Source organism: Erithacus rubecula (genome assembly GCF_903797595.1).
Source record: "Erithacus rubecula genome assembly, chromosome: 19".
NCBI lineage: Eukaryota > Metazoa > Chordata > Aves > Passeriformes > Muscicapidae > Erithacus > Erithacus rubecula.
In genome coordinates this window covers 12,938,986-12,954,556 of record NC_136671.1, presented here as the reverse complement: position 1 = coordinate 12,954,556, position 15,571 = coordinate 12,938,986, and the positions used below count along the sequence as shown (strand labels likewise).

Sequence of the window (15,571 nt, the reverse complement as noted above, 5' to 3'; positions counted from 1 at the left end):
GGCCCAGGGCTGCACTGACTCAGATAATTTAATGTAAATCAGTTAATTTAAATCCCACATCTGGGGCTCTGGAGTCAGCACAGCTGATGTGGATGCATCCTGACAACGTGCTGTGGGTTTCCCACACAAAAATGCAATATTTAAATCCTCCCAGTGCCCTGGGCAGTCACTTCCTCATCACAAGCTGCTCAGAGTGTCTGTTACTTCTTGCAAGATGAGGTGTCACTCATCTCATATATTTTCTTGGTCCTTCATCTCTGCCTTCTTCTGGCAGTCATCAGTTATGTCCAGTTTTCAGTCTCCAATTCTATGCCCAAAATAACTCCATTAATTCTGACAGTTCACACATGTCTTAGCAGCCCCAATTTATTGAGTGTTCCTGTTTTGGGATGCATTTGATACAGTGGGTAAATTGAGCCAGCTTTTGAGATCCTGAATAATTCTGGATCAATAAGGCCTGATAAATACATACGTATGCATCTGTATACATCTTCCTTTTGTTTATTAAGTAAAGAAGACTGGAATGTCATAGATGGAGAAAGGGCAATTGGTTTCTTTGGCCCTGTGAGGTGAAAGTTGATTTGAGAACCATTTAGGGAAAGAGAACAGAAATACTTCTGGTTTGGAAAACTGCTGACATAACATGTGCTCTGAACCACGTTTGATTACATTAGTTTAAGTGATGCTTGAAGTGTTTTATTCATGAATTTGGACAGTAGTTCATAGAGGAATTGATTGTGAATTAAATCAGATTGTGCCGGGGCTATTTGTCACGCTCAGTGCCCGTGGAATAAACTCCTCCCTTGTGGAGGGTGCTGCAGGGGAGCTGTGTGCCTGCCCAGCCCCTGATGGGCACTGCTGGCCCAGGAGGCTGCTCAGGGCAGAGCCCACGGCCTCAATCTGGGGCTTGTTGTGTATTGGGGTCAAACATGCTGTGGTTTGACCATCCACTGCCTCTGCTGCAGCCTCTGACTGCAGAGCCCTGGGAATTCTGGTGAGGAGTGCTGGCAGCTGATAAACACAGAATCAGGTAATTGATAAAACAGGCAAGAACTTCTTGAAAAACTCCTCAAAGATTCCAGCCAGGAAAGCTAACAGTGCTTTAAACCATGAGTGCATTTCCATGTTGTGTGCTTAATCTTGGTGTTTGCCATGAGGGTGCCTGGGTACAGGGAGCAGGGGGGTCCCATATGGAGTAGGGGTGTCCCATATGGAACAAGGGGGTCCCATATGGAGCAGGGGGGTCCCATATGGAGCAGGGGGGTCCCATATGGAACAAGGGGGTCCCATATGGAGCAGGGGGGTCCCATATGGAACAGGGGGGTCCCATATGGCACAGGGTGTCTCATAGGGTGCTGGGTGCCCCAAAAGAAGCAGGGTGTCCCCCAGGGAGCAGGATGTCCCACGGGGAGCACAGGGTGTCCCATATGGAACGTGTGTCCCATAGGGTGCTGGGTGTCCCATAGGGTGCTGGGTGTCCCATATGGAGCACAGGGTGTCCCCCAGGGAGCACAGGGTGTCCCCCAGGGAGCAGGGACACCCAGCTGTGCCTGCTCTGCCTGCAGCTGGACAGGAGGAGCGTGTTCAGTGACAGGAGCAGCACGGGCCCCTACTCTGATGAGGAGGAGGATGGCTACGACTCCCCCAAGGTCAAGAGAAGGGGGGCCTCGGTGGATGATTTCCTGAAAGAGTCAGAACTTGGGAAGCAGGTGAGTGGCCTGGCTTGGCTGGATCAGTGTCCAGCAGGAATTGGGGGTTCTGAGCTCTGTCCCCTCTCAGGGCTGTGGCTGTGCTGCTGGCACAGGATTTCTCAGCCAGGTTTCTCAGTAGGATTCCTCAGTAATGTTTCTCAGTAAGATTTTCAGTAAGGTTTCTCAATAAGGTTTATCAGTTTCTCAGTAAGATTTGCAGTAAGGTTTCTCAGTAAGGTTTCCCCTCACTTTCTCAGGCTCAGTACTGCTCCGGGGATGAGTTTCTCAGTTTCTCAGTAAGGTTTCTGTTTCTCAGTAAGGTTTTCAATCAGGTTTCTCAGTAAGGTTTCCCCTAGCCATCTCAGGCTCAGTACTGCCCCGGGGATGAGTTTCTCAGTTTCTCAGTAAGGTTTCTGTTTCTCAGTAAGGTTTCCCCTGGCCATCTCAAGCTCAGTACTGCCCCGGGGATGAGTTTCTCAGTTTCTCAGTAAGGTTTCTGTTTCTCAGTAAGATTTGCAGTAAGGTTTCTCAGTAAGGTTTCTGTTTCTCAGTAATGTTTCTCAGTAAGGTTTCCCGTCCCCATCTCAGGCTCACTACTGCCCCGGGGATGAGTACCAGACGGAGAGCAGCCGCGGCTCAGACCTGTCAGACATCCTGGAGGAGGATGAGGAGGAGCTGTACTCGGAGATGCAGCTGGAGGAGGGCGGGCGGCGGCGCCTGAGCCTGGGCTCGCACGGCGCGCTCAAGGTGAGGAGCTGGCACAGGGCTGGCTCCAGCCTCCAGCACCAGCCTCACTCTGCCACAGGGGCTGGGGCACTCACTGATTGCTTTTGTTCATTGTTAACTGGGGTTTCCTGTATGCAGTCCTTGCAGCTCCTGCTCTGGGGACTCCCCGTGTCTCTGGCAAGATATGCTGCATGTGCTGCCCCAAAATGGAGTTGTTTCTGAGCAAGGAGATTTGGAAAATATGATAAAACAACTCGTGTTTTTCCTGTCTGAGTGATTTGTCCAAGTACCCAGTGCTAGTCCCATCCCTTCCCCAGGCTGGAAGCATTCCTGTAAGGAAGATTCCTGTAATCCAGCTTTGTTTGATCAATGCTCTGCCAGAGCCCCTTGTGCTCTGAGCATTGGGGAATCACCAGAGAGAGCAGGAAATCCATCCCAGCAATACTGCTTTGGTGCAGGGATATTCACCATGAAAACAACAGCAGAACAACTAAAGCACATGCAGAACACTAAACACACCAATACTGAATATGTGTCTGCCATAGTACATTTGTACATGTAAATTGTATTTGCTTCTTTGTGTGTGTAGTAATTACACAAACTGTGTTTTCTTAGAAAGCACAAACCCATAGGTTAACTTTTTTTTTTTTTTCAGTAGATTGTTAATTAACTAAAATCAGTGCTACTTTCTCATGCACACAAGAATTCTGACCATTCTTGTGATGGCTTTCATGTGCTGTAAATTCAGTCATTTTGTGCTGATACTGTCTGCAATGAGACTTTTTAAAAAGAAGAAATTATTCAGTGTTTCTATTACTGCACCAGCATTAAGGTTGAAATCCAAATCCTTCTGCTTGCTCCTTCTATCCCCTTCCCCTGGCAAAAAAAATAATCCCCAGACTGTTCTTGTTCTTTATGATCAGAAGGTGTATTTGCTTCTTGGATTTAAATCAGTATTACCAGTGCTGATATTGAGAAGGTTCCAGAACTTTAACTGGTGTAGGAAATAATTTTTGACCTGTTAAGTTGTGCAGGCTTCTCTTAATTTACAAGTCTATCAAAACTGTGATAACTCATGCCTACTGATCTTTTTGCCACTTCTGTGGCTTTATCTCAAGTTTCACAGGTGTTACATTTTAAAAACAGGTGTTCACATTTTAAAAACAAAGGGAATAGGTGAAACAGTCTGAAGTAACTTAGAAAGTTCCCTCTGCCTGACAGGGGATGATGTCCAAACCACAGCTGAGTTTGGAATGCTCAGAGAGAGATGTTTTTGACATCTCCAGGGTGATCTGTCATTATTTATGGGGGCTCTTGGGTGCCCCTGGTGTGGGCATTAAGCAGGAGAGGTGAACTCCAGGATGCAGAACCAATAAATCCTGGCAGGCAGAGCCAGCACCTCCTGCTCCCTTCCCTCCTCCCAGCCAGGACTCTCAGGATTCTTTGTCAGAGCAGCCTGTGTTTGTGGAAATGGAATAGGAAAGTTGTAAAATGCATCTGCATGTCCAGAATGCTTATTTTACCCAGGCTGGGATCGTTTTTACCTGCTTCAGGCATAAACAGAGACTTTCACCCATGGGCTGCTTTTCAAACCCTGGTTTTATGGGGCAGGTGTGGGACCATGATGAGATCTGATGGCAGAGGTGACACCAGGTGACACCAGGGAGCAGCCTGTGTCCCAGGGGCTTGCCCTGGAAGCCAAGCTTTGAAAATGGTGCAGGCTTTGGAATTTTAGAAAGGAAACCAGAACTCCCCTACTGATGGCTGTGGAGCTGCTCTCCTCTGACAGGAGACTGAAGTCATTTACTGCTTATATAGGAAGCTTTAAGATTTGCAGAGCAGGAAAGATTGCCAGGACAGAGCTGCCATTCCCAGATGTGGGTTCTGGTTACAGAGAAAATCAGGTGGCAGTTTGGCACGGGGCAAGGAAGGAGTTTTAATGGTGTTCCCATTCACCATGCTGGGACTTGTGTGTGGCTTTCATTACTCTGTTTTTATTCTTGTTGAGAGCATCACTCAGTTGTTTGTACTGACCTCTCATGTTGCATCTGCAGCCAGCAACTTCTTAATCACATCTTTATTTTGCACAGATCCTCATTCAAACCACGACATCCTTTTCACTATATAAGCTGCATGTCTTACGTTTGCCATTGCTCTAAAACTAATTCTGTCTTTATTTTTCTTTTCTCCCTTTTCCCTCCCATTTTATTTTTGTCACGCACTCTTTGTTCCCTGTCTGGCTTTTAACATTACATAATCTTAAGGAGTACCATAAGAATAAGAGCACTGAAGCCCCTTTTTGGGAACAGCCTGACTTTCCCCAGCAGACACACCACAGTAAAAGGCTTTTCAGTATCCCAGAAGTGGCTGAAGAGGACGGTGAACACTCTGAGCTGCTGCACAAGCAGGGTTTAGGTACGGCCCATAGAAAGAGCCCCAGGGTAGCTGGAGGCTGCCGAGCACGCAGGGGCTGCAGGCAGGAGCAGCCCAGCCCCAGGCACCCCAACCCGGAGATGGCCCTGGAGCAGAGAGGATGCAAATGCAGACAGTCCCGGAGCCCCGACAGCGGGCTGGACTGCGGCAGCGAGGAGGAGGAGCCGCGCCTTGACCGACCCTGGGGCAGCGAGGAGGAACCGCGGATTGGGGTCAGACATCACTGGGGCAGAGAGGAGGAACCGCGGATTGGGGTCAGACATCACTGGGGCAGAGAGGAGGAACCGCGGATTGGGGTCAGACATCACTGGGGCAGAGAGGAGGAACCGCGGATTGGGGTCAGACATCGATGGGGCAGCGAGGAGGAACCGCGGATTGGGGTCAGACATCACTGGGGCAGAGAGGAAGAGGAGCCCCAGTTTGGGGTCAGACAGCCCTGGGGCAGAGAGGAAGAGGAGCCCCAGTTTGGGGTCAGACAGCCCTGGGGCAGAGAGGAGCAGCCCTGTCACAACTGCAGACTCACACCTGGCAGCGAGGATGAGCAGCCCTGGCACAGCCCCAGACCCCAGTGGGACAGTGAGGAGGAGGAACATCCCCAGAGCAGTGGCAGAGCCCAAAGGGGCACCGAGGAACAGCCCTGGCACAGTTTGACACACACACCTGGCACCGAGGAGCAGCCCTGGCACAACTGCAGACTCACACCTGGCAGCGAGGATGAGCAGTCCCAGCATGGATCCAGAGCCCAGAGGGGCCCTGGGGAGGAGGAGCAGCCCTGGCACAGTTCAAGGCACACACCTGGCACTGAGGAGCAGCCCTGGCACAGTTCCGGGCACACACCTGGCACTGGGGAGGAGGAGCAGCCCTGGCACAGTTCAAGGCACACACCTGGCACTGGGGAGGAGGAGCAGCCCTGGCACAGTTCCGGGCACACACCTGGCACTGAGGAGCAGCCCTGGCACAGTTCCAGGCACACACCTGGCACTGGGGAGGAGGAGCAGCCCTGGCACAGTTCCAGGCACACACCTGGCACTGGGGAAGAGGAGCAGCCCTGGCACAGTTCCAGGCACACACCTGGCCCTGGGGAGCAGCCCTGGCACAGTTCCAGGCACACACCTGGCACTGGGGAGGAGGAGCAGCCGCAGCCGCAGCCCCCCGGGCGGCTCCCCAGGAGGGGCTCCCGCAGGAGGACCCTGACCCGGCAGCGCAGCGTGCGGGAGGACGCGGGGGAGCCGCGCAGGGCGCGGGGCCGGCCCGGGCCGGGGGCGGCCGGGGGCTCCCGGGGCCGGGGGCGCTGCGGGGGCTGCTCTGGGCCCGGGGCAGCGCCGCCCCCCCCCACAGACTCCATGGTGTGTGAACTCTCTTCCTTCTACCGCCTGCTTGCCAAATCACTCTGTTCTCCTTATTCTCTTTTTGCTCTTCTTTCTTTGTTATTATTTGTTATTCTTTTTTATCTTTTTTTTTTTTTTTTTTTTTTTTTTCCAAACTAATTTTTAAAGTCCATCCTTTGGACCCATCTGCTACATTTCCCCCCTTTTTTTCTTTTTCCCCGTCCATTTTTGTTTATTACTTTGCATTTTTGTTTATGGTCCTCTTTTGTGTCATGCTGAAATCAGATTAATTTGCTTTGCAATGATTTTACCCCAGAACAAATTACAATAATGGCTGCTTCTATTAAAGGACAACTGAATCTAAATTTTAATTAAAGGTTAGCTGAACTATAATTTTTCCAAAAGAATGCTTTTCTTTATTTTGCTCATCTAAATGTTGCTTAAAAAAAAGCAAAAACAAAGCAAAAAAAGGCTGCATTTTTAACTGGAGAAATGTTTCATTGGTATTTTTATTTTTTTTTCTTATTATTATTGTCAAGGAATTCATTTCATCATGTTGTTTTTATTCATCTCATTCCCAGAATTTTCAGGATATACTCTTTATCATGGAACATCTCAAGACAAGAACCAAGATTCTCCCCCAGTGTGACAGTGACCCAGATCTGTGGAGTCACAGCTTCACCATTTCCATTCTCTGCCTTATCTCTGCGCTGTCACTGCTCTGCTCTCCTTTCTGGACCATCTCTTCTTGCCTTTGAAGTTGCAGACTGCATCTCTGCAGGAGGATGCAGGCACAAAGGGAGCCCAGGGCCATGCAGCCTCCCCGGACACTCTGCACCTCCTGCTTGCATTGCTGCCCCTCCGTGTCCAGAGGAGCCTCCAGCTGTGAGGGACACCCCAGGGACCAGAGCCAGCTCTTTACCCTGCCTGCAGCAGCCCAGAGTGCAAACTGCATTGTGACACGTTCCACAGGAGCAGCTGCTGCTCCTGCAGCCTCCCAGCCCAGGCTGAACCCATCCCTGCACTGCTGCCAGCAGCGCTGCAGCCAGGCTGGGCCAGTGCCAGGGCTGCAGGACGAGTCTGGGGAGCTCGAGGAGCCTGCACGAGGGAGCAGGCAGGGCCTGCAGTGCCTGCAGTGTTTGTCTGCAGTGTTTATTTGCAGTGCCTGCAGTTTTCTGCAGTGTCTGCAGTTTTCTGCAGGATTTCCAGTGTTTACAGTGTCTGCAGTGTTTGCAGTGTCTGCAGTGTCTTCAGGTTTCCAGTGTTTACAGTGCCTGCAGTGTCTGCAGTGTTTGTCTGCAATTTCTGCAATGTTTGCAGTGTTTGCAGTTTCTGCAGTGTCTGCAGTGTTTCTCTGCAGTGTCTGTAGTTTCTGCAGGGTTTGTTTGCAGTGTCTGCAGTGTTTGTACTTTCTGCAGTGTCTGCACTGAGCAGGGCCAGCTGTGCCCAGGGCAGTGTCTCCATCCCTGCTGCACCTTCCCTCTCCTGCCCAGGCTGTGCCAGAGGAGACTCAGAGCCACAAGGATGCCCTGCTGCAGGGGGATCTGCAGGGGGATCTGCAGGGGGATCTGCAGGGCTGGCACTGCAGGGGGATCTGCAGGGGGATCTGCAGGGCTGGCACTGCAGGGGGATCTGCAGGGGGATCTGCAGGGCTGGCACTGCAGCTGTGCCCTGCCAGGGCAGCCCCACCTGCACAGCCCGTGCCACTCGTCAGGACACTCAAACTCCACCTTAGCAGCAACGACAAAGGCAAAAGAATATTTCAAAAACTATTCTTTTCTTTTCTTTTTGTTCTGATGTGCGACTGCCGGTTACAAAACCCTGCCATAAACCAGGGACCCATTTTTATTTTCCTTTCGCAGGTCTGCCAGGCAGCAGCGTCACTTTTCAGCTAACCTTTGAGTTAAAAGCTAAGTTTAGTTGCCTTTATTGCTTGTGTCGCGGTGCCGTGGGGTGTGCGGAGGCGCTGACAGCCCGCTCCTGTTGTGTTTTGCAGATTTTGGGGAAGCCAGGCTCGGCGGGACGGCCGGAGCTGGGGCGCAGCGCGGCGGCTCCGCGGGCTCGGGCGCTGCTGCTCCCTCCGCTCGGTCAGTGCGGGACCCCGGCACAGCGGGATGCGCCGGTGTGAGGGGAACGGGCTGGGGCAGCCCTGCCGACACCAGGGGGATGGGTTGGTACGGGGAACACCAGCTCCGACTCTGCCGGAGCCTTTCCTTGCGTTAAACTTCCCCAAGTTGAGACACACCTGGATCTCACCTCGGAAAAATCATGTGCATCCGTCCAGCCGTGATCCTGCCACTCATCAAACATCTTTTTGTATTCCCTTGCCATTCCCCTGGTACTTCTTTCATTGATTTATGGCAAACCTGACAAAAATGGATTTCCTATGTGCAAATGTCAGTGTGGTACAGGAAATCAGCCCCACTTCCAGTGCAGGTTTTATAAGTTGTTTTTAAAAATAGTAACTTGCTAAGGAAAAAAAAACAAAACCCAAAACAAACAAAGAACCCCCCAAAACAAGCAAACAAACAAAACCCCCCAAAAACCCCAAATAACACTGAGCTTTATAGGACATGCAGTGAGATTTGGGGTTTTTCTCACTGAAATGCCAAACATGCCTCAAATAATAACTGGGATAATTGGATGATGAGGCCAGACTGTATTTCTCAATTGTTCCTTTCTGGATTTGCTTTCACAGATGGCTACGGTGGCCATGACCATCTTTCTCCAGATATTTATGAGGAATCTGAAACAGACCCTGGCACAGAAGATCTTTCTACTCGAATATTTGTTGCACTTTTTGACTACGACCCCCTGACCATGTCCCCAAACCCCGATGCTGCAGAGGAGGAGCTGCCCTTTAAGGAGGGACAGATCATTAAGGTGGGAATGCAAACAAAGCAAACTGATAATTTCACAATTTGTGATCAGGATCCAGGGGAGTTTCCTGCAGAGGTTCAGCCTGTAAATCTCACTGGACCTGGAAATTCATGTCTTGTGCCAATGGCTGAAAAACAATCACAAACTGGGCAAAAATCTCAAAGTTGCTGTGGATAGTTAGGGCCAGTCTTAATTAAAGATTTAGGTTAAGCCCAAAGTTGTGGCTCAAGCTGCCCATGAGCATTGCCACCAACCCCACATGTTACATGGTTTATGCCAAAGAAAAAGAACTTGTTTAGGAGTTTATTTTCCTCTCATAGGATGTGCATTTCATTCAGTAATTTTTTTTTATACCTTAAGTCATGTTTTTAAACTAACTCAGAAGACAATAGCAGAGCTTGAGTACATTATGTATGAGAAGCTTTTTTGATCATATAAAAGTTGTTTGAATCAAAATAACATTTTGGCACAATATTTCAAATGTTTCATTTTGAATATGGTGCCATAATAATTCCATAGACATCAGGTGAACATTTGGCTCAGCACAGGGGGAAACTGATGGCTTTTAATGCACTTTTTGTCCCTTTCACTGCTAACAAAAAAAAAAAAAAAAAACAAATTCTACTTATGTATCTGAAATCACTTTTCAAATAAATATAACAACCCCAGTTTTATAACCTAAGTCAGAGTGGTCCAAAACTAATATAATTCCACACCTAAACTGCAGTTGTCATCCTATGCCTTGGTAACCCTTAGCCTGCACCAGAATTCCTAAATGCTCAAACCTTTTTGCCATTCTTTGAACATCAGGTTTATGGGGACAAGGATGCTGATGGATTTTACCGTGGAGAAACCTGCACAAGAATTGGCCTTATCCCCTGCAACATGGTGTCTGAGATACAGGCAGATGATGAAGAGATGATGGATCAGCTCCTCAAGCAAGGCTTCCTTCCCCTGAACACTCCCATTGAGAAAATCGGTGAGAAAATACAGAAAATTCCATTTCAGGCTCTTGGGGCTCAGCTTGGCTGCACCCATCAATACCTGTCAGTAACTGTCTGTAGCCATCAATACCCATCAATACCCATCAATACCTGTCAGTAACTGTCTGTACCCATCAATACCCATCAATACCCATCAATACCTGTCAGTAACTGTCTGTACCCATCAATACCCATCAATACCTGTCAGTAACTGTCTGTACCCATCAATACCCATCAATACCCATCAATACCCATCAATACCCATCAATACCATCAATACCCATCAATACCTGTCAGTAACTGTCTGTACCCATCAATACCCATCAATACCCATCAATACCATCAATACCCATCAATACCTGTCAGTAACTGTCTGTACCCATCAATACCCATCAATACCTGTCAGTAACTGTCTGTACCCATCAATACCCATCAATACCCATCAATACCTGTCAGTAACTGTCTGTACCCATCAATACCCATCAATACCCATCAATACCTGTCAGTAACTGTCTGTACCCATCAATACCCATTAATACCTGTCAGTAACTGTCTGTACCCATCAATACCCATCAATCCCATCAGTACCCATCAATACCCATCAATACCCATCAATACCCATCAATACCTGTCAGTAACTGTCTGTACCCATCAATCCCCATCAATCCCCATCAATCCCCATCAATCCCATCAATCCCCTCAATCCCTATCAATCCCCTCAATCCCCTCAATCCGAATCAATCCCATCAATCCCCTCAATCCCCATCAATCCCATCAATCCCATCAATCCCCTCAATCCCCATCAATCCCCTCAATCCCCTCAATCCCCTCAATCCCCTCAATCCCCTCAATCCCCTCAATCCCCTCAATCCAAATCAATCCCCTCAATCCCCTCAATCCCCTCAATCCCCTCAATCCAAATCAATCCCCATCAATCCCCTCAATCCCCATCAATCCCCTCAATCCCCTCAATCCCCTCAATCCCCTCAATCCCCTCAGCAGCTGTGCTCTCCCAGCAGAGCGGGGTCGCCGCGGGGGCCGCCAGCAGCAGCAGCAGCAGCAGCAGCAGCAGCCCGGGGCCACCAGGAGGATGGTGGCTCTCTATGACTATGACCCCAGGGAGAGCTCCCCCAACGTGGATGTGGAGGTAGGGCAGGGCTCAGCCCCACCAGCTTCCTACTGGTCCTGCAACACGTTCTTTGCTCCATTTGTAACTGGTGCGTCGTGGAACACTCTGGAATTCTCTTGAAGGAGAAAGTGGATTTTGGAATGTGTGGGACTTGGTGCTCTAGAACACAGCCAGGGGTGTTTTCTGTTTCTTATTGAACCAAATCTTTGTCTAAATTATGGTGTTTCAAAGTCGTTTGGCCAGCAAATCAAAAGTATTGTGCTGATGTATTGCAAAGATTTGCTTGCTCTCTCTCCCATGACCACAGGAAATTAAAAATTATTTTAAAACCCCGCCCTAATTACATGTAAGCCACAGACTGTTGTAAAGAGCCCGGTGCACTGTTTGCTGAGCAGAGTGGAGCTGCCCATTGTGGGGATTTTATTGGGGAGCAGCCAGGACAGCTCCAGTGCAGGAATGCTGTGCCAGGGGTGCTGGAGGTGCTGGAGCTGTGCCTGCAGCTCTCTGAGCCACCTCCCTCCCCTGAGCTGCCCCCTCTCCACCAGAACTGACTTTGGGGCTCTTTGAGGCTCTGCAGGTCAAAGCTCCAAAGCTTGCCCAGGTTGTTCAGGGACTGAATTTTGGCTTTTTTGAATTTTGCCCACACACACTGGGAGAGGTGCCAGGTTTAACAAATTGAGAAAAAAAATCCCAAAGGGAAAACAAAAATAAGAGGTTTGGCTCTCAAAGATCAATTTGGTTTCACCAGTGCCTTGGCATGGAGTGGGGATAAATCTGAGTGGGTTTCCTGTGAGCAGAGGAAAGGTTTTGACCTTTGTCTGTCCCTGCTGCTCCCCTGCAGGCCGAGCTGACCTTCTGCACTGGGGACATCATCACTGTCTTTGGTGAGATCGATGAAGATGGATTTTACTATGTAAGTTGGGTCTGCTGGGGCACCCACCCTGCTCCCAGCTCTCAGCCCCAGTCACAAGCAGCAGCCTGGGGAGGGATGTGGAGCTGGTGAAAGGTGTGAGCTCAGGTGTGATCTTAGGTGGGAATTCCCTCTTCCCCACCAGCTCTGAAATCAGCAGGAATATCCCCCTGCCCCCTTGGGGATGGGGTGGAGGAGCTCACTGTGCCTTCCCTCTGCTCACAGGGGGAGCTCAATGGACACAAGGGGCTGGTTCCTTCCAACTTCCTAGAAGAAGTGCCTGATGATGTTGAAGTTTTTCTCTCCGACGCTCCCTCGCGCTACGTCCACGACACCCCACTGAGATCCAAGGCAAAAAGGGTAAGAAACACCTAAACCTTCATTTCCATCCCACTCTGTCTCATCTATAGTTTAGACTTTACTTTTAACATTACTTTTAAATTCATTTGCCCATTTAAAATTACCTTTCAAAGACATAAAATAAAGCAGGAGGAAAAATGGCTTTGGCCTTGGCTAGCTCGTTACATTTGTAAATGGGGAAACCGAATGGACTGACTGAGTCACTGCAGGACTGTCCATCAGAATCTGGATTTAAGCAGCTCTTTCCTGGTGACAGTTATTTCCCAAAGCTTCTAAATTGCTCTTACTGCAAAAGCTCTTGTGCACAAAAGACTGGTACCAGTGTTCCTCTAAGTACAAACTGTAACTGCAGCTGCTGGACTGGCAGTGTTCCTCTCTTAATCCTCACAACTTCCCGTTCCAACTGGCGCTAATTAATTGCTGAGAGACTTCTCTTTTATGAAAGAATTAATCATGTTTAGAGTATCTCATTTTTGGTTTTGTTTCATCACTGCAATACTTTTATATATTATATATTTTATATATATTTTTATTTCTTTGCTCATCTGCTTGGAAACAGAAGAAGAGTGTTCATTTCACACCTTAATAAGGCAATGTAGCCTTCACGTAAGTGAGCAACTGAAGATACCAATAGAGATTTCAGTTAAAGCTACCTGGCTATCTAATGCAAGTCTTGAAACTTAATTGTGGGGAACAGAAAAGAAATATGTCTCCAAACCCCTTGGCCACAGAAGAAGGGGCTGAATGCCTTTCCTGTACCCAGACAAGTCCACTCCTTGTTTAGGAGACAAATCCTTAAAACCAGGAGCCCTGCAATCCATCACCTCCCTTGGTGCAGGTCAGCGTTTGGAACATATTTCTTGCCGAGCTCAATGTTTATGTTTACATAGAGAGGAGAGTTTGATGTCTCACTACCCTACAAACAAAGCTGCATATTGCATTGCTAGCCAAGCTGGGATGTAAAAATTCCAAGCTCCTGTGTGCAGAGCAAAGCACAAGCTGCAGCCCCTGCAGGAACAGCGGTTTACACGGGGATAGTTGGCTCTGGAGCTCACTGCACTCAAACACAGCTTCTGCAATTGTCTGCCTTAAATTGTGCTTTCCACAGCCCATGATGCCCCAGTTTGCCTAAGACCAACTATTCAACACTTCTGAAAACCCCTCCCTGTGCTCCCCGTGCTGGGGTTTTCCCAGCGAGCGTCATTTGCAATGTTAGCAACTGTTTGGTTTACAATGCAATACGAGTCTGCCCTGAACATGCAGCTCACTGAATGGATGCATTAGACTCGAGATCTGGTATCTTCAGGTGTACGTTGGGGTGCTTTACCAAGTTGTTTTGTTTTCTGTTTTGTTTTGGTTTTGTTTTTTTTTTTTTTTTTCATTAGAATTAGACCTTGATTTAAAATCAAAGTAGGCTTGAAGCCCCTTTGCTTAACTCTCTGTTGCACAACGAGCCAATAAATTGCTAATGTTTTAACTTGAGCTGCAAGCTGGCAGGCCCCTCCCTGCAGCATGGATTCTGCTATGAAAATATCACCTGAATTGGTAGCTACCATTTTTGCCAGCTGGGCACTGTATTTAGGATAGGCTGAATATATGTAATTTTAGCATTTTCATCCAAGTGCTTTTGATGACTGGAAAAAAAAAAACCTGTTCAAAATATTTAGGAATGCTGTCATCTAACAACCTCATAGCTGCAGCATACACATCAAGCACTCTGGGCCTTTAAGCTTTCTTTGATTGCAATTAAGGTTCATTTTAGCTTTTTCTTTTTCTTTTTTCTTTTTTTTTTTTTTTTTAAGCCAGTGTGCCATCTTCTCTAATCTGTACATAAAAGTTTTGCTAGACAATTTTAAAGAAAAGGCATTTAAAGGACATTAAAAAGTAAGTGATCATGTAGCATTTTAAGTCATTTCTTCTGAAAAGAGTTTGGCTTCTATAGATTGCTAATCTGTAGTAATTAACAAGTTTATTTTTCTTAAATCTCTAGCTAAAAGTATCCCTCTCCATTTTAGTACTATGAGAGTACTGAAATGAAAAAACAAAGCCAGTTTTGTGGCTTTTGTGGCCAGAATTCTGGCAAAGCAAATGTATCCAACGTTTCCTTTAAAAAGGTATAACCAAAACTGGGCTTTATCCGTGGGTTTTCTATTTCTATAATTTTTTTCTCGAAATTGATGTATTTTCCACAAGCCCACGCAGTATTTTAAGGCAGAGAGTAGAAACCAAAACTTAAACTTTTGTTTAAGTGGGGAGTGGGACAAGTGATGTTGCCAAGTTTCTTGCTGCTGATGGCTTTGAAGCTTTCAAAGATTGAATAAATGATAACAATGTACCTACTAGGTTCCTCCTGAGAATACAGGTACAGCCCGGAGAGCAGCATCCCCCCCAGCTCATCTCCACCCCGGGTCACCTCCGTCACCTGTCCTGGGCTCTGGGAGCCCCGGGAGGGGCAGGGATTTGTCCTCGAAAAAGAAAAAGGGGCTGCTTTCCAAAGGCAAGAAACTGCTGAAAAAGCTTGGTGCAGTGAAATGAGTCATGTGCTCCTGGACAACTTGTAAAGCTTCCAGTCTGTGTACTCTTTTTTTTTTTTTTTTTTTTTTTTAAACTCAAAACTAGGGCTTTCATGACTATGCAGTACTTTACCAGACCTTTGCATTTTTAATTCTGACATCAGTAGAATCATGTGAATTGCTTAATTGAAACAGCAAGAAAAAAAAAATAGAAAGGAAGTTGATTTATTGTTGCAAAAATGTTTTTTAAAAAGTAGAAAAAAAAATTTAAAAAATGTTGTGGGATTAAGACCAGAAGAACATGGTTTTATTTGAAGTTAACACCTGCAACTCCACTGGAAAAATCTCAGCCTTTATTCTCCTTTAACCATGAGTGGGGGAGAGAATTCTCTTCCCTGGTTGCTGGTTCAGAGAGATCACCCCAACCATTATCATTGACAAAAATGGTCTTGAAACTCCTAGTTGAATCAGCCTTGATGTTTTGCCTTATTGATGCACAATGATTTGTACTGTCTAATAAATATGCAGTGTATGTTTGTATGTACCGTGTCCTGCTGTCTCCATGGCCCGTGAGGTCCCAGATGAGGCTGTCTGTCTGTCTGTCTGTCTGTCCCCGGG

General features: G+C 47.7%; 1 protein-coding gene across 6 annotated transcripts in view; it reads left to right on the top strand.

Moving 5' to 3' along the window:
• RIMBP2 (RIMS binding protein 2) overlaps window positions 1-15,034 on the top strand; it is a 91,731-nt gene extending 76,697 nt beyond the window's left edge. For 4 of the 6 annotated variants that reach the window (XM_079322127.1, XM_079322128.1, XM_079322132.1 and 1 more), the window contains 9 exons: window positions 1,566-1,709; window positions 2,280-2,438; window positions 8,175-8,265; window positions 8,877-9,061; window positions 9,869-10,037; window positions 11,061-11,188; window positions 12,012-12,083; window positions 12,306-12,440; window positions 14,784-15,034. In XM_079322127.1, the coding sequence (XP_079178253.1) occupies window positions 1,566-1,709; window positions 2,280-2,438; window positions 8,175-8,265; window positions 8,877-9,061; window positions 9,869-10,037; window positions 11,061-11,188; window positions 12,012-12,083; window positions 12,306-12,440; window positions 14,784-14,975 (1,275 nt within the window). In that variant the 3' untranslated portion in view covers window positions 14,976-15,034. Of the gene's footprint in view, window positions 1-1,565; window positions 1,710-2,279; window positions 2,439-8,174; window positions 8,266-8,876; window positions 9,062-9,868; window positions 10,038-11,060; window positions 11,189-12,011; window positions 12,084-12,305; window positions 12,441-12,999 lie in introns of all 6 variants that reach the window. The other 2 variants (XM_079322129.1, XM_079322130.1) reach the window with 1 other exon arrangement.
• Window positions 15,035-15,571: the final 537 nt, after the last annotated feature.